This window comes from Sitophilus oryzae, unplaced genomic scaffold, assembly GCF_002938485.1.
Source record: "Sitophilus oryzae breed Bouriz unplaced genomic scaffold, Soryzae_2.0 scaffold_1178_pilon_pilon, whole genome shotgun sequence".
Classification (NCBI taxonomy): Eukaryota; Metazoa; Arthropoda; class Insecta; order Coleoptera; family Curculionidae; genus Sitophilus; species Sitophilus oryzae.
This window is the reverse complement of record NW_022145813.1, coordinates 970163-993878: the sequence shown is the minus strand read 5'-3', so window position 1 is coordinate 993878 and position 23716 is coordinate 970163. Positions and strand designations below refer to the sequence as shown.

At 31.8% G+C, this 23716-nt stretch overlaps 1 protein-coding gene across 7 annotated transcripts in view; it reads right to left on the bottom strand.

The window, feature by feature from the left end:
• LOC115890763 (zinc finger matrin-type protein CG9776) overlaps positions 1 to 23716 on the bottom strand; it is a 49229-nt gene that overhangs the window by 22059 nt on the left and 3454 nt on the right. For 5 of the 7 annotated variants that reach the window (XM_030911100.1, XM_030911121.1, XM_030911092.1 and 2 more), the window contains exons 4-12: positions 22639 to 22765; positions 18254 to 18438; positions 15521 to 15765; positions 10392 to 10609; positions 9767 to 9885; positions 6538 to 6683; positions 2073 to 2232; positions 1832 to 2010; positions 866 to 1072 (exon numbers count right to left, since the gene is read on the bottom strand). In XM_030911100.1, coding sequence (XP_030766960.1) covers positions 866 to 1072; positions 1832 to 2010; positions 2073 to 2232; positions 6538 to 6683; positions 9767 to 9885; positions 10392 to 10609; positions 15521 to 15765; positions 18254 to 18438; positions 22639 to 22765 — 1586 coding nt within the window. Of the gene's footprint in view, positions 1 to 865; positions 1073 to 1831; positions 2011 to 2072; positions 2233 to 6537; positions 6684 to 9766; positions 9886 to 10391; positions 10610 to 15520; positions 15766 to 18253; positions 18439 to 18493; positions 18594 to 22638; positions 22767 to 23716 lie in introns of those variants that run through there. The other 2 variants (XM_030911135.1, XM_030911126.1) reach the window with 2 other exon arrangements.

Sequence of the window (23716 nt, the reverse complement as noted above, 5' to 3'; positions counted from 1 at the left end):
CGTGTGTTTTTTTTAATCTCACTTTTTTTGAAAACATTGGTTTTTAAGTTTAAGTTTAGTGGGAAGTGGGCAATTTCGGGATATTTGGCGAGGAAGTATATGTATATATATATACTGTTGATAGGAATGACAAGTCTAAATGTCAAAACTGTCAACTTTCGAAACAAACTTTCGGATGTATGTGACAAGCTTTTTTTTATTTCACAGGATAACTTCAAATTTCGGATGTCGTACTATCGGATTTCGGATGCATGAGACTCTGGCTTTAGGCATAAAGTAAAGTACTTTTACGCCTAAGCACAAAAGTACGAAAATATATTATTAAACTGACAAAAAATGTCAAATTCAACGAGTATAACCATAGTTTCTCGATATGTAATTACTTATAAGGTACTTTTAGGTAGGTAGGTGGTTTTCAGAATATTTTGTGTAGTAGTTGTTAGTTTTTTCTTTGCAAAATGCCCAAACAGTTAAATAGTCGGTGCAAAGAATCTCCTTTACTAATATAAAATATTAGTAGGACTATCTATAAAATGTATTTACCTGGAGAGGTAGCAAAAAAGTTCCTAAAAGGTTAAAATATATTAAATAATAAAATATCAATATACTATTTTGACCAATAGTAAGTAGTTCAACTTATAGTGCTTCTTTTAGTCAACAATATAGTGCTTGCATGGTGTGTAATGTGTGATTATTATTATATTATTTGAAAAATCTGAGAATATAAACTTGATATAAACTTTAATTTGGTGAATGTATTTACAAAAATTGCGATCAAAGATCTTAAAATAGCCACCGTAGGAACGTAGAGGCTTCTTAAACCTCCCTTATCACGTATTGAATAGTAAAAAATATAAGGTCTTACTTGACATGCCCTCTATTATCTTTATCCACAATTCGTTGATATTCTTCTTGTTCCCTCCGGGCCTTCTCCCTTTCGAGCCTTTCCGCCTCTTCCCTCATTTGCCGCTCTTTCATTTCCAGCATTTCCTGTTCTTGTCGCTCCTTTTCCTTGCGTCGTTTCTCCATCTCTGCCCATTTTGCCTTCTCCACTTCTTGCTTAACTCGCATTCTAGAATGTATTAAATGGTTTAAAGTAAAATAAGCCAAAGTTTTATATCAGTATTCGTTTGACTCGTTGGTTAACATATGACAAGTTAAACTACAGAGCAAGGAAAACAAATACGCTGATAAACGTGCAAAAATCGTGCTTTGGTGTTCGTCCGAAGAATGTTTTACTCCCCTCAATACCATAAAAAAGACATTTACCTAAACTTTCTATCTATGGTAAACAGTAGATAGAAAATTTTAAGCACCTGCAGAACAGCCAGGAAACTTAGACCGGTAAATACCGGGTGCGTCTCAAAAGCCCTATAACTTCTATATTTTTTCAGATAAAAAAATTTCGTATGTTAGTACATGACATAAATTAGGATTGAATGACGTATTCAATTGTTTTTGGTCACTTTCTGTTTCGCCGGAAATGACTACAACTTTTGATGTTTAAACGGCACTCTTGGTATTCTTTTATTTTATTCGATAGAAAATTACACTCGGAATAGAATGACATATCATATGTCAACTTTTGACCTTTTCACATATGGTTTATTTGAAATTGTAACATGCAGTTCATAGCAACAATTTGGCTCGAAATACCAAATGTGTGGTACCAAATTATACGTAAAAATGTTTTTTTCCATTATATATATAACATGACGCAAAAATGGGCATCCCTTTTAACGAAGTTTGCCAAAGCTACAAAGACCTGAAAGAGGGGTTAAGATAACAGAAACCCGCGACAAAAATATGGACATGATTTTTTTCTACTTGCCTATCTTTGAGTGTCTCAATAATATTTTTCTCTTTTGCAGGATCAGCTACAGTCATCCACTGATTAATAAGTTCATCCTCGGTATTACTAATTTTTGTGTTGTCTTTCTTTCTATGATCCTCGAGAAGTTTTTCTAGCACCGTCCATTTTGACATATCTTCATTTATTATAGATTTGACCTGCAAAAACATACATTTAAAAAATATACAATAAATACTACAAAAAAGAGAGTCGTTCGTACCTGGGTCATATTGCGCATAGCCACCCGAATACTTTTACTCCTATCTTTCGAATCTTCATCGTCTGAACTACTTTCTGAGCTGCTTGAACTACTACTCGAATCGCTAGAATCCTTCCTCTTCTTCTTTGACCGTTTCTTCTTCTTTTTCTCCTTCAGTAAACTAAAAAATGTATACAAAAACCAGTGTTTTAACATAATTGTATTATTATCTTCATAGTAAAATTACGGCAACTCAGAAACAATAAAATATTACTCGTTAGTAACGTACTAGACAACAGTCTATCCCATAATAAATCAGAAATATCCTCCATAAGTGAAGAATTTTTAAACTGTTTAAACTAGTGAAATATAATACAAAATTTTATTTACTGTTTATTGTAATAATGTAGTTAATCATACCCTCAATGCACGTTTTATTTAATTTAAAAATGTCTTGATTACGTCAGTTAAACTTTATAGTAAAGTTAAAATACCGTGTGTTGTATCGGAAACACAGGATATCCCAGGTAAATTTTAAAAATGATGAATATGTTTTCCCCATTTTATTTTACAGAAAATTGTATTTGAAACTTTTTAAAGGCCCACCTAAAATAAAGCAAATTATTAATTTTGAATAATTTATACGAACTCGTATTTAAGTTATAAGAGATACATAAATACTAAATTAGGCAAACATTTATTAAATAATACGGTCCTGGTTAAACATAACTATCACAAGCTATGTCGCAATATGACAAATCTATTATGCTTTTCTTCTCCAGATCTGTCAAAAATTTCCTAAATTATATTCTCTATAAAAAGTTAGGTTAGGTTACAAAAAATGCAGTGTAAACATAATTGAATCTTTAAAAAATCAAACGTATTTCGCAGTTAAGTTAACACACTGCATCAAAAGAAAACTTATTTATCAAACACTAAACAAGTCACAAAATTATGTACTTCTTAATTAAAAAATGCAGAAAAGTTGCCAAACGTTCTTCGCCCACGTCCAATAATTCTTGGTGTTCGGAATATTTAAATGACTTAAAATTATGCTCCCTCAAAATTCGCCAAGTTTTTCGAATATTTCTCCAAGTGTTCTGGTACTTACTTGTTTTTTTTTCATTTATTATTCCTCGATGACTATCAATATTATTTTTGTGTTTATATTTAGTCTTTAATAACTGTTTTATTAAAAATATATATTTTGATAACAACTTCAATAACCACTAACATTTCTAAACAACGTAAAGTAAAACAACAAAATAATCAGTCTGTCCTATATAGGGATGTGAGCAAATTTTTCTGACATTTTCACGTCACGGTCATAATGAAAATGACGTCATTTATTTTTATGACACTCTTGTCATTTATTTTTTTTTGCGCAGGGTTTAACTTACATTCATTCCCTAGCTGTTTACTTAGACAATGTCAATGAAGGCAAAGTGTTAGAAAATGTCGCAGAGTACAGAAGCAATGAGGGTTTTTGGGCTATACAATTCGTTCACGACTGTGAAAATATCCAAACATTTCACCCTTAACGTACTGGAAGGGTATATGTACTGAAACGGCACTTCGACATGTGGCAGAAACAGTAAATGGTATGCCACCTAGTTCGGCAGTGACCGAAAGAATTTTCAGTTCCTACGGATATATTCGTTCGAAAACCAGAAATCGACTTGCGACGCAAAGAGCGGGAATACTCACTTATATAAATCATAATCTTAAATTGTTTACATGTGTCACTTCCAGTGTCAGTAGCAAACAAGTAAAGGGCTCCAGATTAATTAATACTGAAAAAAGCACCAATTCAAGTACTATGCAGCAAAATATATATATACATAATACAAAAAATTAAAATTTTAGATGGTAATAATGATGATATGACAACGTTAACCTTACCTAAACCTTCAACCTCAAGTTCCACGATAACCATTGCATCAGAAGATGATGAATGCTCTAGGACTGAAGAAAGCATAAGTTTAATGGAGGAAATTGAGGAGGCATTGTCTGGAGCATTAGATGACTTTGACGCTGATGATGGTGATGAGAGTGAAGAACTTTAATATTTTAAAGTTTACCTTTTATTTCCAAAGAAAACGCTTTTTTGGAGATCTCTTTATTCCATGTTTTCTTTAAAAAGAAATGGACCATAGTTACTTAGTTTAGTTACTTAGTGTGATATAGCTGTGGTTTGTTTCATTGTTTTTAAAAATGTTATTATTTTATTTTAAAAGTATACCTAAGCTATGCCTTTGTAATAGTGTAACTCATTTTTGTAATAGTGTAGCTCATTTAAGTAGTCTATAAAATGAATAACTTTGAATTTTGACCGTTATTTTTTACCAACATGGCAAATATAAAATTCCTCAGTCAAAAAAGTTACTGATATTCTTTAAATTGAGTGCCTGAACATAGCCTGAACGAGTCAGGTAGGTAACTCTTTTTACTTTCGTGAAATAGAAAAGGAAAATAATAAAACAAGTGACAGTTCTTCCTCTTCTTGCAAAAATCAACACAAAATGTCGTCATTGTCAAAAGTAAAATGTCATCAGCTTTTCACATTTCTAAATATCAGACCAATGCCGTCTCTAATAGAACAGCCTCGGAGCGAGATTTATGACGTCACGCTAGTTAGATACTACGGATTAATAAATATGTTGTAGAATACATGGAATACATAATTATTCCTCGTATTTTTGATTTGTATTTTAAAAATGATATAATTTACATGAAATATACATAATATACAGTTAATAAATACAATATATATACCTATATATAGTAATAAATAATTTGGCAAATAAACTATGAACCATACAAATGCAGTAAATGTTTTACAATATACAAATAATGAATAGGTACATAAGATAATGGGTAAAATTAATTAATTAAAACAAAAAAACAAAAAGTAAAATTAAAACTAATTTAACAAAAAATATTCAATATCTACTAATAGTGATGTATTCTTATTAATGTTCGAAAAATTATACATATTTGCAAATAATACAATATCATAGAAAAAAAAGGCGTCATTTCGAAGGCGGATTTTCTTGGTATTTAGGTTCGGGAAAAACGCTGATTAAGTTTTCATTTGGTTTTACATTATTTTTATTTGGTTTAAAAAAAAACGTTTCGGCTAACATTATAGCCTTCATCAGTGTTGTCATATGAAAAAAATAGTGTCGAATATAATCCAAAAAATTACATATAAAATATTCACACCACACACCACATACCTAATGTTTACTGCAATTAATAAACTAATATAAACTTGTCAAAAGATGACCACATGTTTTTTAAAATTATTATTCTTAACACTAAAACTATCTACATTGACAATGGAGTACGATTTCAGCCATATTGTAAAACATTTGCTGCATTTGTATGGTTCATAGTTTATTTGCCAAAGTATTTATTACTATAAATAGGTATATATATTGTATTTATTAACTGTATATTATTATGTATATTTCATGTAAACTATATCATTTTTAAAATACAAACCAAAAATACGAGGAATAATTATGTTTTCCATGTATTCTACAACATATTTATTAATCCGTAGTATCTAACTAGCGTGACGTCATAAATCTCGCTTCGAGGCTGTTCTATTAGAGACGGCATTGCGTCAGCATGGCCGCAAGTTGCTAACCTAATAAAATTAAAACTAGAAAAGCCCGCGGGAACTGTCAAATTCAAAGTTATTCGTTCCACAGACTATATCAGAATTTATTATTTTTTTGTTTATATTTGGTTATATACGGCTGTGAACGTAGAACCACTAAGTCTGATCTTGTTTAAGTTTGTTTGTATTTGTTAATATATCTTTATCTTTACTTGCCTAGCGATTTTTTTTACATTTAAGGTAAATAACCATAAATAACCGTAAATGACAAAAATGCCACATAAATGACAATGTCATGTCACAAAAAATAAATGACCGTCATTTTACATCCCTAATCCTATATTATATCTTTAGAACTTTTGAATAAAATTAGAACGGCACTGATAAACTGGAATTTAAGTCGACCATTTAGGTCCCCATTGCGCTCGATCTTAGTTTTTTTTATAATACATGCTCCTTCCCTAATCTTTTTATTCAAAGGTATAAAGTCAATATAACATAATAATAAATTTAACATGAAATTGGCATGTTTGTTATTCCAATCAGAACCGGAGTATTTTTTAATTAATTTAGAATTGTGTTACCTTTCCTATCTATCATCCTACTCCAAAATGAATTCGCAGAAGCTATTGAAAATAAACAATGTGCTTCATTTTAATAAATTCTTCAAAAAGTATGAAATATTTTTTTCTTTAAAATAAAATTGGAAAAACTTATTCACGATTTGTAAAATCTACATGGGATTTCCTATGTTCAGGTAAGCAAATGGCTGCAACAGACTGTATAGTAAAAGACAGTGACTGTATAGTAAAAGACGTTCTATTTTTTTTAATAAAAATATGTATGGCATTATCTTACCTTTCGATAGATGCTCGGTGTTTGCGTTTTTTCTTCTTTGAACTACTGTCCGAATCGCTAGAATGATGTTTACCATTGCGAGTCATAGCTGTTTCTCTATCTTTAAGCCATTCCGTCTCCCAGTGGGGATTTTGCTCCACGAAATTCTGATTTAAAACGCCTCGTGTTAGTACAAAATACCGTACAATCCAATATTTTTATGAATGAAAGAAATTTCAGTACTGAATTTAGTCGTTACTTATCACGCTACTTTTATTTGAAGCTAAAGATGCTACATGTAGATTTGTCCTAGCCCTCTTAGTTTAACAACAAATGGCGAATTTGAAAATGTTGCACTTTACGACTCCCTAGGATTATCATAACTTATCAAAAAGGTGAAAACTGAGTTTCGTAGAGTTTTTCAGTTAGAATCCAATGGCGTAACTAGTTTTTCGCTGGGAGCTGTCATTTTCGAAATATGAATGAAAATTTTTAAACGAGACACGCTGTATGTTTTTTTTTATTTGCCTTGTTATGAGCTTTCTAAAAATATAATATACTCTATACTTATTTCCGTAAACAAGATAAAATATGCATTATTTAACTTTATAACATAAATCAACCTAGTTTAGGTTAGGTAAAAAAAAAACTTTTGAAAAAAACTTGGTTAAAAACTTTGAATGCAAGTGAATGCACAATGGAATGCAGGTTTTGGAGAACAGGCTCTCAATCAGAGTTATTGATATTACACAGAAACTAGCGTGGAATAATCAATAATCAAAATTTAACGTCAAATAAATTATTTGATCATTTGAATAGCTAATTTAAACCGGCCCCCTATGTCAAAAAGTTGAATAATACATGTTTTACCTTGTTTATGAAAATAAGTAGAGTATATATTATATTTTTAGAAAGCTCAAGAATAACAAGGCAAATATAACAAAAAAATAATGTACGTTGTAAAATAAAGTAATATAGGGTTTGGGTCATATTTCAAGAATGACAGCGAAAATGTCCCAGCGAAAATGTAGTTACACCACTAAATTCGACGCGAAAATTCTATGGGGCTCAGTTTTCATATTTTGAGAGGTAATAAGGTACCCGAGATACGAAGGGGGCCAAAAAATGCAAAATCTTCAAATTCGAAAAAAAGTAGAACAGTGATGTGAAAACCGCATCTTGTATCTCTACTCATAAACGAGAAACCCTGTAAAACACACGAAAATGGGATACTCTGTATATATTGCTAAAGTAGAACTATAGATAATATACAAATATTTCCCATATAGGCCAGTAAGCGAAGGCTTTAGATTCCGAATTCTGAACACCTGCACCGATTGACGTGAAATTTTAACAGTGAATAGAGATATATTATGTAAGAAACAAAAGTTACATAGTAGCGATGTGTGTTTTCACCCTGGGGGTGAGTGTCACCCCTTCTCGGGAGTGAAAAATAAATCGCCCATTTTAATTGCAAAAATCAATAAAGGGATGAATTCTAAATAAAACATGTTCTATAACATTTTTCAGAAATTTCCTAGTTATTTAGGATTGAAAATGTTGATTTTTCATCTAAAAACTGCATATTTTTCTACCATTTTTTATAAATAATTCGAAAACCTTACGTTTTATCGCAACACTGGTATAAAACAAAACTAAAGCTTTTGGAATAGCTAAACGATTCATTTTTGTTGATTACTGTAGGTGTAATAATAGCCGAGTTATCACTCTGTAAAGGTGATTTTTTAGTTTTCGAAAACTAAATTGCAAACTTTTACTGTAAAATAATGCCGAAAGAACACATTTTTCAAAGAAAATGAATATAACCTTTTTTAAAGTGCTTGAAATAACCTTTTAAATGTTTATTTAAAAAAGTTTGGAGCTCAAAAACTCGCAGAGTTCTGATAAAAATAAAATGGTCACCTCATTATTTCGGAAAAAAATTAACAACAAAATCTATGACTAAAATCATAAAAATAAAACTGAGTGTAATACATGTACATAATTAGGTACTAACAATGGGCTCTGCAATTTCGAGCGGTTTAGAATGCCTAAATTTGGAAAAAAGTTGAAAATAATTTTTTAAAAATTTTAATTTTTTTGGCATATCTCAAAAACTATGCAAGCTACAAAAAAATGCAACAGAGTAAAATTAAAGAATTAAACTGCAGAGTAAAAATTATTGTAAAAATAATTTTACAATATTTTTGCTCTCTTTCAATTTTTCTGTAGATCTCTTTATTTCGTAGATATTACTTTTTGTTAGTTTGACTTGCGTGTAAGGATCACCTTCTTTGAGCCCTTAAAACACAAAAATCTCGTAAAAATGAAGAGTTTAAGATTGTTCAACTATGAAGTTAATTTGTACCTCGTGTAATTTCCTACAAATAGTTTTTATTTTCATGATTTTAGTCATAGATTTTGTTCTGTTTTTTTCCGAAAAAATAGGCGACCATGTAATTTTTATCAAAACCCCGCGCGTTTTTGAGCTACGAACTTGAAAAACGGTCATATTCATTTTCTTCGAAAAATGTGTTCTTTCGCCATTATTTTACGGTAAAAATTTTACGGCAATTTAGTTTTTGAAAAATAAAAAATCACCTTTACAGAGTGATAACTCGGCTAGTATTACACTTACAATAATCAACAAAAAATGAATTGATTCGTTATTTCGTTATTCCAAAAGCTTCATTTTTGCTTTATATGAGTTTTGCGATAAAACGCAAGGTTTTCGAGATATTTATAAAGAATGACAGAAAAATATGCAGTTTTTAGATGAAAAATCAACACTTTCGGTCCTAAATAACTCGGAAAATATGATAATACAAATACATTCTTTACTTAGAATTCATCCCTTTATTGATTTTTGCAGTTAAAATGGGTGAATTATGTTTCACCCCCGAGAAGGGAAGGCACTCACCCCCAGGGTGAAAGCACACATCGCTACTATATAACTTTTGTTTCTTACATATATTTCTATTCACTGTTAAAATGTCGCGTCAATCGGTGCGGGTGTCAAAAATTCGGAGGTAATACCCTATTTTTATCCTCGCTTACTGGCCTAATAAAATTTTATAAAACCATTAATTATAAGTTCAAAAATAAACTTTTCTTACAACTTAAGTTGTACTAAAAAGGAATTAATATTTTTTCAAGGACAGCATGGAACGATCTTTATATAAATGAAAATCATAGATCAATGGACGCCTGTATAAAAGTAAAATTTTCATTTGCTCCCAATCATACTAACCTTGTAATTTTGGGAATGCGTTACAGATTTTAAATGATGTGATGCACAATGTAGATCTCCAATCCAAACATCGCAAAGCTTACAATACCATGATGGGGCAGAAATAAAGAATTGCAATCCTAAAAAAATGGTTTAGTGACATTAATTAATTATTATAATATATTAATTTACTGCTTTATAATTATTGTACCAACTTATTTAAGTTGATGTAAGTATTAACTACTTTGAAATTAAAATGATAAGACACATCAATGTCAAGAATTTTGTCGTTGTTACAGACTATAAAAACGAATTCTATTAGAACACTAGAGATAACATAGCTGTTATTTCAACAACTAGAAGAATGGACTTTATGTACAAAATTAGTAGTGTTTTCTATAATCTCTTAGAACTAACAAACCGTCACTAGTTTAATAGAAAATAAAACTTTTTTGACCTATAACCTCAAATATTTTCTTTAAGCACTTGTATCACTGAGAATGTTCGATATTTTATTCGTAATAACGTGCTTAAGATCTGTATTAATATCCCGCTCTATTGTAAACTTACCCGTATTTCTTACTATATAGTCCGAACTATAAATTAATCTCTAATTATTGCTGTATCAAATATAAAAATAAAGTACCTTTTATAGGAAGTCTCTTCTTAGGAGCGTCATCGTAACTCGGCAGGACAGGCTCAAGAGGCAGTTTGTGCCACGGAGTTATATCAACTTCGTTCTCCTTCGCCATGTCCTGATGGTCTTTGTTTTGCAAATGTTGAAGATATTCTTTCGCCGTCTCGGGAAATTCGTCGCAAGCCCGACACCAATGAAGTCCGGTGTCATAATAAACGTAGCAGTACCTGTAAAACAGAATTGATAAAATGATAGCAATCGAAATTATATAACGGCAATAATCCTTGAAATGGCTTACCTATAAATGAAAATTTAAATTGGACAAAATAAAAGAATCGGTGTCGGTAAGCAGTGGCAGTTTATTTATATAAGTACAAAGAAATTATATAATTTTAAACCATATCCAATTGTTATAATTATTGTAAAATCAGTTGTACCAAGTCTCGAGATTTCATCCATATTTTCCAGTAGCTTAAGACGGTTACCAACCAAATTAAAACAGTTCAGAATGTTTTTTATTTTAAAGTAATTAAATGAAAATATAGATAGATAAATCTAAAAAAATACAAGAATATTATATCCTTCTATTGGATAAATACAATGAGATGATCAGTTCAAAAACTGAAACTTTTATTTAATGAGATGCCACGTCTAATAAATATTCTTTAGATTATATTAAGATTAAGTGATTTACTAAATTTTAACATAATTTGAGAATCTACTAGGGACATACATATGCAAAAATACCTAGAATCAATTATAAATACTGTTCTATTCTAGTATGCAAAACGACGGATTTTTCCAAAAAATCGCTATAAATGTGATTTTTGTTGAGTTACTAAAAAATGCTTAAAAAGGATTTCTTCAGCTTGTCCAAAAAGAATCACTTTGACGTATGTCAACACAACAACAGTCCTGGGCAATATACATGAACAAAAAGTGGGGTTAAGACAAAATGTCAAAAAATGCCAACGGAAAAACTGATGTTGAGAAAAAGTCTTTATACCAAGTTTGATACAGGGCTTTTCGAAAAAACAGTTTTGTAAGTTGTAGGGTAATTATTTGTATTTACTAAGAGTGGGTCCAAGGTGGGACCATCCACTGCGGCCGCGAGGGCCTATTGTGGCTCAGTTCTTTTTAAAGCAAAAAGAGCTTTTTAAAAGAAAGAGTATTAAAGTTCACCCTCAAGAGCCAACCTTTTAACATAGGCTGTTATATCCGAGGGTGATATGTCCCCTAGGTCTGATAGGTCTAGTGTGGGTATGCCAAATACCTCAAACCTGGTCCTGCCCCCGGCGCGGCGCGGCGGGCAGGTACACATAACGTGCTTCACCGGTTTCGTCTTCGTCATCTTCCATACATAGTTCAGCGTATTCAACCATTTCCGTCCTCAGCAGGTGTGATCTCAGCCGGCAGTGGCCCGTGTGTACTGCAGTGAGAGTACGCGCACCATTCCTGTCGGCCTTTAAGAGTTCTGGCGTTCTGCGTTTGAATAGCCCTGCTAGGATTTTCTTGGCATGTTCCATTCTGGGACTGTCATTCCGGTACCGAAACGTCGTACCACAAACCCATTCACAAAGTCTCTTGCGAGATTTTTTGGAACGCTAAGTGTCGGTGCTGCTATAACGGTTGCTAAGAACAACCGCAAACAAGGATAGAAAGCATTTTCTCTTGTCAGTATCGGTATCTTCAAAAATTAACATATCCAAAAAAATCCTAAAAATTTAAACCATACTTTTTGAAAAAATACCGAAGTATATAAAGTGTTTTTTCTCCCAATTTCTCTTCTGTTTAACAGTATTTACGTAAAATGCAAAGAGTTTTACGTAATTATCGAAAAGTGACACTCATATCTGCTGTGTGAACTACAAAAAAAACCTCGGTTTCCAAAAAGTGATAATTGTTTTCCTAATTAATTCCCCTCAATTAACATTGAAATAGTACTGTTAAACCTGGGAGATGAAATATTAACTATGATCCACCATTATAATAAATATTATAAGTATTATGGTCATGAACTTTTTGCTACACGCTTCACGCTGCTGTTTTTACAGTATTTTTAATATATTTTTGTGTATAAAGTTAAAAAAAAAGTTTTTATATCTAACCCACCGTATTTTATTTATGAAAATAAAAGAGAGTAATAAATTTGAATAAAAAAATATTTCCGATATAATTACGGAAAATGCCGAACCGCTCTAAAATTTTCACAAGCTTTGGATCGCGTCCGCTATAAGAACAGCGCCAAACAGTATTTACATTGTCCTTATGGACACTTCTAAAAATCTAAACTTGTTTCATTTGTCTGTTTTGTAGTAAAATTAGTGCAAAAAGTTAAATATTACTTAACTAATTGAAAATGATCCACTAATTTGGACGTTCTTGAACGCTACTTGTACGCTAATTAAAGACAGTAGTAATTTATTCTACTAATTTCGAGATTCTGAATGAAGCTTGACAGTTGTCCCATGACATACATTATACAGGGTGTCCCAATATTCTGTGGACATAGAACTACTACGAATTTTTGGAATTAAAATAAGTTCATTAGACACAATTTACCTCTATACAAAAGTGCTTCGTTTGTCGGCTACCAAACTAAACACATTTTTTAGATATTTTAAAAACCGTTATTCCGATTTGAATGGGATTTTGGGATTGTTTTACTAAGTGCACCAACATTTGACTATCACAAAATTCAAGAAAAAGTACGCAAAGAGTGAAAACTACCCCCACCCCTACATAAATTGTAGTATAAATATTTTCCAACTCCACCGGCGCACAGTGATCTGAGGCTAGGTCATAAGTGGTCAAATTCAACATCCTGGTATCTTCCTTAACCGATGCTAATTAAACGCTTAAATGACCCCAGAGATATGACGCATTATAAGTGAATTCCTAAATTATTTTTTTTTAAGTTACAGAGGGTTCATTTAGTATAATTTTGGATCGTAATCACCATAAGCCTAAAGAAAAAAGTAAAACAAATTATAACTAAGGCAAAAATTGTTCGTGGAAGAAACTAAAGACATCTACGTGTAGGGTAAGGACTGGGCTTTTAAGCAATATCAAAAAAAAATGGTAAGAGCGTTTTTGATATTACGCAAAATTGTTTTAATAAAATGTTAATTTAATAGATGTTCTTGCTAGTTTGACAAAATTTATCTTTTAAAGTCCACCTTAGTCCGGCTAGCTAGTATATAAGTATCATACCCCAAGGCTTACTAAGTAAATCTAAATTATATATTTACCCGCCATGACCCGCCCATGAGGACAACAGAGATAAACTCTGTATAGCGAATGTTGTCCGATGCGTTATTAAGGAACCAAGCATTTTTTACGGGATTTGCTGGTGATAATTATATTTTCACCTCGAATCGTTTTAACTTATATCTTAAGTTGAATATACAGGGTGCTACAAATTCGAGGTACGACCATTGGTATCTCGTTAATCGTAATAAATACGAACATGATTAAATTGGGGCAACGTTGCGCTTTAGGATGTTCACCAAGATGCAATCAAAAAAGCTGAGTTTTTTGGAAAAACGGATTTTTTTTGAAATTCAATAATAAAAAAATCGTATTTTTTCGTATTCTTAAAATCTCTTTATTAAGACCAAAATTACTTTTGACAGCTTTCTGACCCAGCCAGATCACTATGCGACGGCCGAATCTTTTTTCGTAAAATGGTCCCTCTAGTATTTACTACATTTTTTGTCTCTTGTAAAAAAACAGCACCGTGCATACTTTTTGAGGAAAAAAATATTCTTTCAAACCTGACCTCCAAAAAATGTTTATTACCACAGTTATGGAGGCGCATAAAAACTATTATGCTCTAATAATCTAGTTGGCGAAAATATGTAATTTTAGGTTAGTATTACAATATATATTTGACGATAATCTTCATAAAAAATAAATTGTACTGAAGCTGTGGTTGATTCCTTGTGAAACATCGTTGAAATATTAGTATTTTAATAAAGCACGCTTTTAGATGTTTCAAAAAACTTTTAATAAGAGTAACTTTAACTCAACATATATGTTTCAGGCCTAACAAGCCGAAACATATATGTTGAGTTAAAGTTACTCTTATTAAAAGTTTTTTGAAACATCTAAAAGCGTGCTTTATTAAAATACTAATACTTCATAAATAAGTTAAAAAAATAACAATTTTTAAATTAATTAACGTTCGAGCTTATCTTTGATTGATGCCCTCTAACGGACAAACGAAGCACTTTTGTATAAAGTAAATTATGTGCAATTAACTTACTTTCATGCAAAAAATACGTAGTTGTTCTATGTCCACAAAATATCGGAACTCCCTGTGTATGTTGTATGTCTGCTTTGGAAAAATACATTCTTGGAAAAAAAATCACAAAAACTATGCAATGTGGGTTTTTTTACAAGAGACAAAAAATGTATTAAATACTAGAGGGACCGTTTTACGAAAAGAAAATCTGTTGTCGGTAGAGTTGGAAAATATTTGTACTAAAATTTAGACCAAAATATCATTTAAATTGCAATAACGGTTCTTAAAATATCTGAAAAAATGTGTTTATTTTTTTAAAGTTTGATGCCCTCTAGCGGACAAACGAACCATTTTTCTATAGGGACAAATTGTGTCCAATAAAACTTATTTTGATTCAAAAAATACGTAGTAGTTCTAGTCTACAGAATATTGGGACACCTTGTACGTAAAAAAAATCTTATTTGGTATGCTGAAGAAATTCTGCATAAACTTTATTTGAAAACTCAATAATAAAAAATAATCCGAGTGTAAACTTTTTGGCATACCCTGTAAATAATGTACAGGTTGTTAATTTGTTTATTACTCGCGGCAAGAGCTTTATGGTTGAAATATGGCAACCTCGACCCGCCCGTCGAGAGACGACGCGATGGGACGAGTCGGCAGCTTAGCTTAGTACTCATTTTGAATGTAGGCAGTGTTGCCATTCTGTTCCCCAACAACTAACCGTCCAGTTAACAATCTGTATAACAAGTATCATTCAACCAAATTCAAAATTCATCAAAAATAGCATATATTGTTACTAATGTGTTAACTATTACCACTACAAAAATACATTTACTATTAAAAATTACATAGTAATACAATAGATCTGTAACATTATTACTCAGTTTACCGTTTATCGACTTCTTTCTCTAGTTGATTTCTTTCTCTTGATTCCGGTTCGCGGCTCCTCTCTGTCTGAATCGACGAAGGACTGTAACGGCTACTCTCCACGCTCTGTTGTTTCGTGTACGTGGCGTTTCTCTCCTCCTGCTCTAATTCAGCTTCGAGATCTCCTATCTTCTTACCGTCCCTTATAATAGTCGAAAGCATTTCGACCACATTTAAAATCGCTTTAAGTTTGCCGTTGATTTCTTCCTGCAATAAATAACATAATCTAAAAGACTGTAATATAATTAATATAAAATTATGAGAAGTTGGTTTTGTCCAATCTGTACCTATCCAAAATGTCGAACGCTGGACAGCACACTTGCCTAACATCAGTATTAAATAAAGAACAAAGGAACTAAAAAAATAAATACAAGTGAGCGTGGATCATAGACAGATATCTGCATTGGAACTTACAAAGTAGTTTCCAAGAATTATTTATAGATTGGTAACCATGTAATTCAAACTTGTGACAATATCCAATAACCTTAACCAATAATCTATAATATTATAAATTAATTATTAGACATTTTTGTCATAATTTACCAAGTGCGTCTCAAAACATATAAACAGCAAAACATAACAAGCAAACATAATACTATACAGGGTGTCCCAGAAATAAATGCAAGTATTTTAACTGGTAGTATAGTTCAACCCCAGAAACGCGGCTAAGAGTTTTTTTTTCGATACGGAGTTTTTTGAAAAAAAAATTAGGATTTCTTTTTAGTTTTTAGTCAAAAAACATAATTTCTTGATAATATGGCAACATAGGTAGTAGATTAAATTTAAGAAAAAAAATCCAGAAAAGATCTAGTGGTTCTCAAAATTTTAGCAAAAAATATTTTTTTTTTGGAAATTTTCAAAATAACTCCGTTATTTTAGACTTATTTGAAGAAAGATAAAGAGAAAATATGTTTCTTTTATCGACATCTACTACCCCTTAAAATACTTGCACTTATTTCTGGGACACCCTGTATAGTAAAATATGATATGGCGTTTTGTATGTAAAGTTTGTTTTAAGTCTTTTTAGTGAGAGTACCTTTAATTCGTGCGTCTCAAAAGTGGCTCACTCCTATAACTTTTTTATTTTTTCAAATAGAAAAACGAGATTTGGTATGTTGGTATATGGCATAAATTAGGATTGATTGACGTATTCAATTGTTTTTGGTCACTTCCTGTTTTACCGGAAATGACTACAACTTTTAATTTTTAAATGACACTTTCCGATTTTTTTTTACTTTATTCCATTGAAAATGACACTCTGAATAGAATGACATATGACATATCAACTTTTGACATTTTCGCCTATGGTTTATTTGAAATTGTAACATGCGGTTCATAACGACAATTTGACTCGAAATACCAAGTGTGTGGTATCAAATTAATAGTAAAAAAGGCTTTTCCAAATATGCTAATGAGCCACCCTTGTTTCATTTCAAAAAATTGAGATATGATTAAAAATACGTTTTGGGCATCTTTGAACAGGCCAGAACAAGACACGAAAACCAGTAGACGATCAAATCAATTTTTCCAAGGCTCCTTGTCAACAACCACCCTTATCACTTAAGGGTATAAAAATAGATGACAACCTTATTCTCAGACCTACTGAATTGCCTCTCCAACTCCAACCCACAGTTTCCACCAAATTTAAATTGTATGTTATTTTCTTGTCTTTTATTATAAACTTGTAACTTACGAGAGTAAGTTCTTAAGTAATAGTAGCATAATTTAACCTAAATTTCAAAAACGTACAAATTATAATAATATATAAGAGTTCTACAAAATCGATCGGGTAAACAAAAAAAACGTAAGCCAAAGACTAACCAACGCAATCAAAATACACCTAAGGCGTATTTTGATCACTGTTACCAACAGCTCTAAATAAATAAAAAAATAAAAACAGCTGTAAAAAAATAAAAAAACTTTTGCCTCTGCCGGAGATCGATCCATCGCATCGTCCCGTTGCTCCCGAAGCGGCAGCCCCAACCACTGAGCCATACGCTGCTTTCGAAACCGACTATATTGAAGCATTAGTTTCTTCTGCCGTTTCAATACGCATGCGTCGGAACTGTGGGTTGAGGTTAAAGAGTTGCACGGTACGGCTAGACGCAAAAATATTAGACTAGATGACGAGGCAAAGGTTATTTTGCCATATAAGTTATTCCTAGGATTATTTTATTAGAAAAAAAATTGTGTATGCACTATGTGCGCATATTTGAACTGACACTTGTCCGTGTGTCCGTCCATCTATCTGTCCGTCCCACCCTAACGAAGATGTAAAGGAAACATCGTATTCAACTTTGCAGGGTGAGACCGCGTGCAACGTCGCTCACATAGCCTACCCACCAAATTTGGTCGCGATCGGACGACATCAACTTTTGACGTTTCCTGCGTCAAAACTAACTGTTACAGTGACACGTGTCGTACACGGTCAAGTTGACCTTGGTCCAATCTATCGACATACCAAATTTCATTTAAATCGGACAATTTTTTCACCATTAATGATGGAGTTTCATAGTACACGAAACGTCGTTAAAATATCATAAAAAGATGGGGCTTTAGAGCCCACCTTAACACCAGTGCTTATCAACAAATGCTTACCAATAAGTACTAAACATGATTCATTTTTCATGTATAGACAAAAACATATGCCAATAGTATAATTCCAATAATGTAGAACTAATTAACCAAAGCTTACCTGAAGTTTTTCGTTCTTCCTAAGAACAGCAAGCAATTCTCTATCGGACATATCCCCGTCGGCCAACTGCTGTTTCTGTTGGCGCAACTGTTCCGATTCCCTGCGAAGAACGAGCGCTTTCCGTACATAATCTTCCCTTTGCTTTGTCAACGTGGCCTTCTGCTGTTGGATTTCCTGGACGACGGCTACAAGAAAGGCTCAGTTAACGTTACCTCTTAAAATAAAATAGAATATAACAACTTTATACAAATGTTATACTCCTTGATAGAGCGGATTTTTTTTAGAGACAAGTCGATCAGACCTTCCTTTTGTTTCTACTGCTTTTGGATGATACAAAACCCTACGAAAAGATATAATTAAAACTGTGACACTATTGGAGTATATTTTATTCTGTACATTAATACAAACCATCGTTTCGAATTTATAACAATAAAGCGGCTTAGTATTAAACTTATATCAGAAATACATTTGCCTTAATATAAACACTTGAAATAGTACGAATTAAGATATATTTTGCAGGACAATTTATATTAAATAATAAGTACACCATATTTAAATAACACAATTGTCTACCTATCCAGAACAGACATAATATATTCTACATTCTAATAGTGACAATTCAAAAATAATAGTATGATTTTTAACATGAACAAAACTATAAAAATAATTTTATATAGTCTATAGATTGTATATTTCCCAAGTAGCATTTTTAGACACAAAATCGAAACAAAATCTCTGCTGAGAAACATTGCGAAACAGTTTCGTGACATTTTTGATACATATGTTTCGTAACATAAATCGCTTTTTGTTTTAAAACATTTTACCAAAATATGGTTTTAGCTACATAAGCTATAACAATAAAGATCTTAGTGTCACAGATGCCTCGAAACTTTTAAGAAACAGATGTGGCTCACATTTACATATTTCGTACCCATTTTGTGCCTGAAAAGTTTCTATAATTTATTTGATATTCTGTCAAATATGAAAACATAACCTTACTTTATTGTTTGAATTTTGTTCTGCAGTTTTTGCATTTAAACATTCTTCAAGTTTTTATAGTACTATAATGGAAAAGCAGAAGGAAGGACATATTATGGTGAGTACAAATACAGATATTTTTCTTATGCGGTTTTATAATTTATTATACGCATTACAAAGATGATTTGTTTTAGGAATAAATGTAATAACAGCCAAAGAAAAATTTTACCAGCAAACGATATTTTCTCGTTTTTCCACAATGGAATACATGTTTTTATGTTTTAATTGTGATATAATAAGTAAATAAAAATGTTTTATTTATTTTGACCTGAAATTTTAATTGGCGTTGTTGACAGGTGGCTAGTTCGAAATTTCTATACAGATAGCGCTAAATCGAAACATTTTTGAAACAAGGTTTCCATTTATCGTCGATTCATTTTCGAAACACGAGGTACTCTCTTTTTAGACACAAATATGATATTTGAATTAAAATTCCGCCATGTTGGCTAGTGACAGCGTTTTTAACTAAAAATATATGTTTTATCGGCTGTAGAGCTTTTAAACTCGTAGGAACGCGTTCTACTTACATTGATTTATATATTTTTATTTTCAGAACCATGACATAGAAATAAAAATAAAAATCTATATTTCAAACAAAAATATTTTGTAGCAACAAATAATGACATACAGACCGGATCACCGTAGTAGTAACATAGGCAGAACCGGACGAATTAGCGTATGCCCGTCCGCCGGATAAAAAGCAGGCGAAAAAATGCGATAAAATAAAAATAGGTAGATATGTGATAAGAATGTTACCGAATTTGTATTTATTCGTGTTTTAATAGCCAAAACGAATACATAGATTCTCGCTACAGCTCTCGTGTAAAATTTATTTTTTAAGTAAAATAATGGATGTTTACGAAGTTCGTGAGAAAATTCAAATTGTAAATTGTAAAATGGTATTTCCAAAATAGGGCTTATCGGGATATACAAACAATTTTTCCACAAACTTTTGTAAACAGGCCAATTCCATCTTTACCTACTATATCAAGAGTTATGAATAATTTTGAAACACATGGGTGCGTGTCCCCACAAAAACACAAAAAGGCTGATGTGTTGATTAATGAAGAACAGGAGTTAAAGCAAGTGTTTGGGGTGGTTTTGTAGGGCAGCATATGATTGGTCCATTTTTTATAGAGGGTAGTTTAACTGTTGCAAAGTTTTTGGACTTATTACAGCAGCAGATTCTCCCTATAATTCGTGAGTTATTGGGAGAAAGATTCCACAATGTCTGGTTTCAACAAGATGGTTGCCCTGTCCACAATGCCCGTATTATTCAAGAATATTTGAATAATACTTTTCCCAACCGTGGATATGGAACTATTTTGTGGCCCGCTAGATCACAAGATCTTTCTCCCAATGATTTCTTTTTGTGGGGTTATGTAAAATCCAATAATAATCTAGCTAATAATCTGGACGAGCTTCAAGTAAAAATAAGAGAGGCTTTCCAAACTATTAGCCCTAATATATTAGCCAATGTCAGACGGGGATTTAACGACCGCCTAGGCTTCTGTCTAGCACAAGAAGGTGGTCTTATTGAACACTTTTTTATTTAGAGTAATATTTTAGTTTTTTTCGGGTTTAGAGAATGTATTTATGTTTAATTTTGGCTTGTAAACACACTCAAATAATAAATATTTAAGTATTTTTATTTTAAATATTACCTTAAATGAAGGTAAACACTTAAAATGAAAATAATAAATACTCGGCACTCCTCGCGTCGTATTCCTAGTGTCACGACCGACCCGTCCAAGCACAACTGCAACTGCGTACTGCCTGACCAGCCGACTAGCCGGCATCGGCAGTGAATCTCTAGTACGAACGCAAATCGGGTAAACGTAAATTCGTCCGGCAACTTGCTATGTCACTAGTAGCCTGGTCTTCTCTGTATAGAAGAGGCATTAAAAATATGAAAGTACATTATTAAATCAAAGGATGAATTTGCTTTTGCCAGACATTTTTTGTGCGAGAAAACCTAAAACCAAAGATTTTAAGACAAAAAAAATTATGGCGGAGGTCGACATTGTTGATGGTTGTTTTCATTTTGAAATCCACACACAAACATATATTATTTTAGTTTGGTATTTTGTTTCTTCACATTCAGAAACAGTGGCTGCTGAAAACAGGAACATCTTGGACACAAATTGCAGAAAATGTTTCGAAACATTTCCTCCAAGTTTTGATTCCGTATCGAAACATTTCAGGAAACGGCTAGTGCCAGCACATTGGAAATACATGTAGTAAAGTCATATAAAATATATAGGTTTCGAAAATGTTTCATATTTGTGGCATACATTTTCCATTTTGTGTCAAAAAACAGACACGGTTATTAGAAAAATTACCTAAAATGTGTCCAAAAATGCTACTTGGGTTATATACGATCTTGGTCATCCTTAATCAGTGGTCTGTATTTTTATGTTTAAGATAACGATGGAAATACAATAATGGAAAAATAAATTATGTTAATCAAATAAGTCAAAGAGAAACTAATTGTTTTTCTATTATGTTATTGCCAGATTTTGTACCAGAAATTAAAAAGTACAATAGACAGAAATGTCCAATTTGGTCTGTTTTATTCTTGAAGGATAGCTGAACAGAGATGAACAAGTTGGTTTAACTGATCATTAGATAAGTTTTATCAGCAAATATTGAATTTGTCTCTATGATGACACTTTCATCATTGTATTAGAAACGGACTTTTTTTCATAAAATAGAATAGTATATGGTAAAAGAATTTTAATTTAATTAAGTACAGGGTAAAAGAATTTTAATTTAAATTCGCGTCACAAACCAAAAAGTTAAATCACAGCATATTCAATATCAGCTGTTCAACTTCAACTTATCAGTTTTTACTATAAAATTTGCAATCCTACCTATATTTTTTTATATTTGTCATGTAATAATTTCAATACTGCATTACACTGAGGTTTAGCTTAAAAAATATACATATGTAGGGGAATAAGTGCAGTAATTGGCCGCTGAGTACTGAATAAGTTGTGTTTAAACAATACAATATAAAGAGTAATTCACAAACAGTCACAACAACAAACCTGAAAGGAGGTTATGTGTTTTGAGTTTGAGATCAACAACTCAAGTCAAAACATTAAAAAATCACAAACATGTTACTAGTTTTGAGTGTTCTCATATTTCATATTGTCTTCACAAAAACATACTTCACTTACTATATAAAAAATTGTTGCAATTTGGTTGCGTTTATTACGTAATCAATTGCAATAACTATGTTACTATTGAAAATATTAACATAACTTAGTTATGCACAGTATAAACATTCCAGTTATGCACAGTATAAACATTCAGAATTAGAGATGGAGCATTAAATTACTCACCATCAGTTTTTCCTTCAGCTTCGCCAGGTGGTTGAGGGGGAGGAACCGAATAATTCGGTTGGTTAATTGGAGTCCAATTACTCTGAGAGAAACCTCCAGATGAAACTGGCTGGTTCGACTGGGCTTCCTAAAGAAAATAGACTAAGGTAAATTTCATTCAAATTTTACTATTTTTTTTTTCAATACTACACCATACTTTTTAAAATTGTTATGAATATTAATAATAAACACTAAAGCTTCATTCAGAACCTCGCATGGGCTCTTTCACTATATTTTGGAATTTGCATAATTGAATAAAGCTATTAATTCTAGAATTTTCTGCTATCACTTTCGAAAAACTTGAAGTAGTTCTTAAGAAAATAAATAAAAACAAAAAAGCCCAGAATAAAAATCCGCACTTTATTTTTAATACCTGGCCTGTTGAAAAGCGGCAACACCGCCGGGCCACCATGCTGACCTGCGTAAGGTTATCAGATGACGCCTTTTCGAATCCAGGTTCTGGTGCGACCATGATGGAACAAATTATCAAAAAATAACAATTTAAAACTTAAAATTTGATTACAAACGTTCACAAACGGAGTAAACAAAAAATTTAACTCCAAATTTATTATTCAACGTGCACGTCAAATCAAATCGCAATGTTGCCAGTTGTTGGCTGTCGTACGAGCACGGTTCTGCAATGTGATTGGGCGTATTTTTCATACGTCATCAATTGGCACTTTAAAATTATTCCAAATTCCCAATTATCCCTAATATTGAGGGCCTGTAAAAAAATTATTCAATGTCATGGAACTATTTTTTTGGATAAATATACTGAAAATAGTCTTATTAATATAATAAGTAACTAACTAAATATATATAAATAACTAACCCATTACACATAATATTTAATATGTCTTTAAGACTGTCGGCTTTTCCTAGGCTCTGGAAGTCTAGTTTTTTGATCCCGATTTTTAAGAGTGGCAATAAGTCTGATATTAAAAACTATAGAGGCATATGTAATCAGTCGGCAATTCCAAAACTTCTAGATAAGCTAGTCTACGAGTATTTCCTATGGCAATGTAAGGGCATATTAACA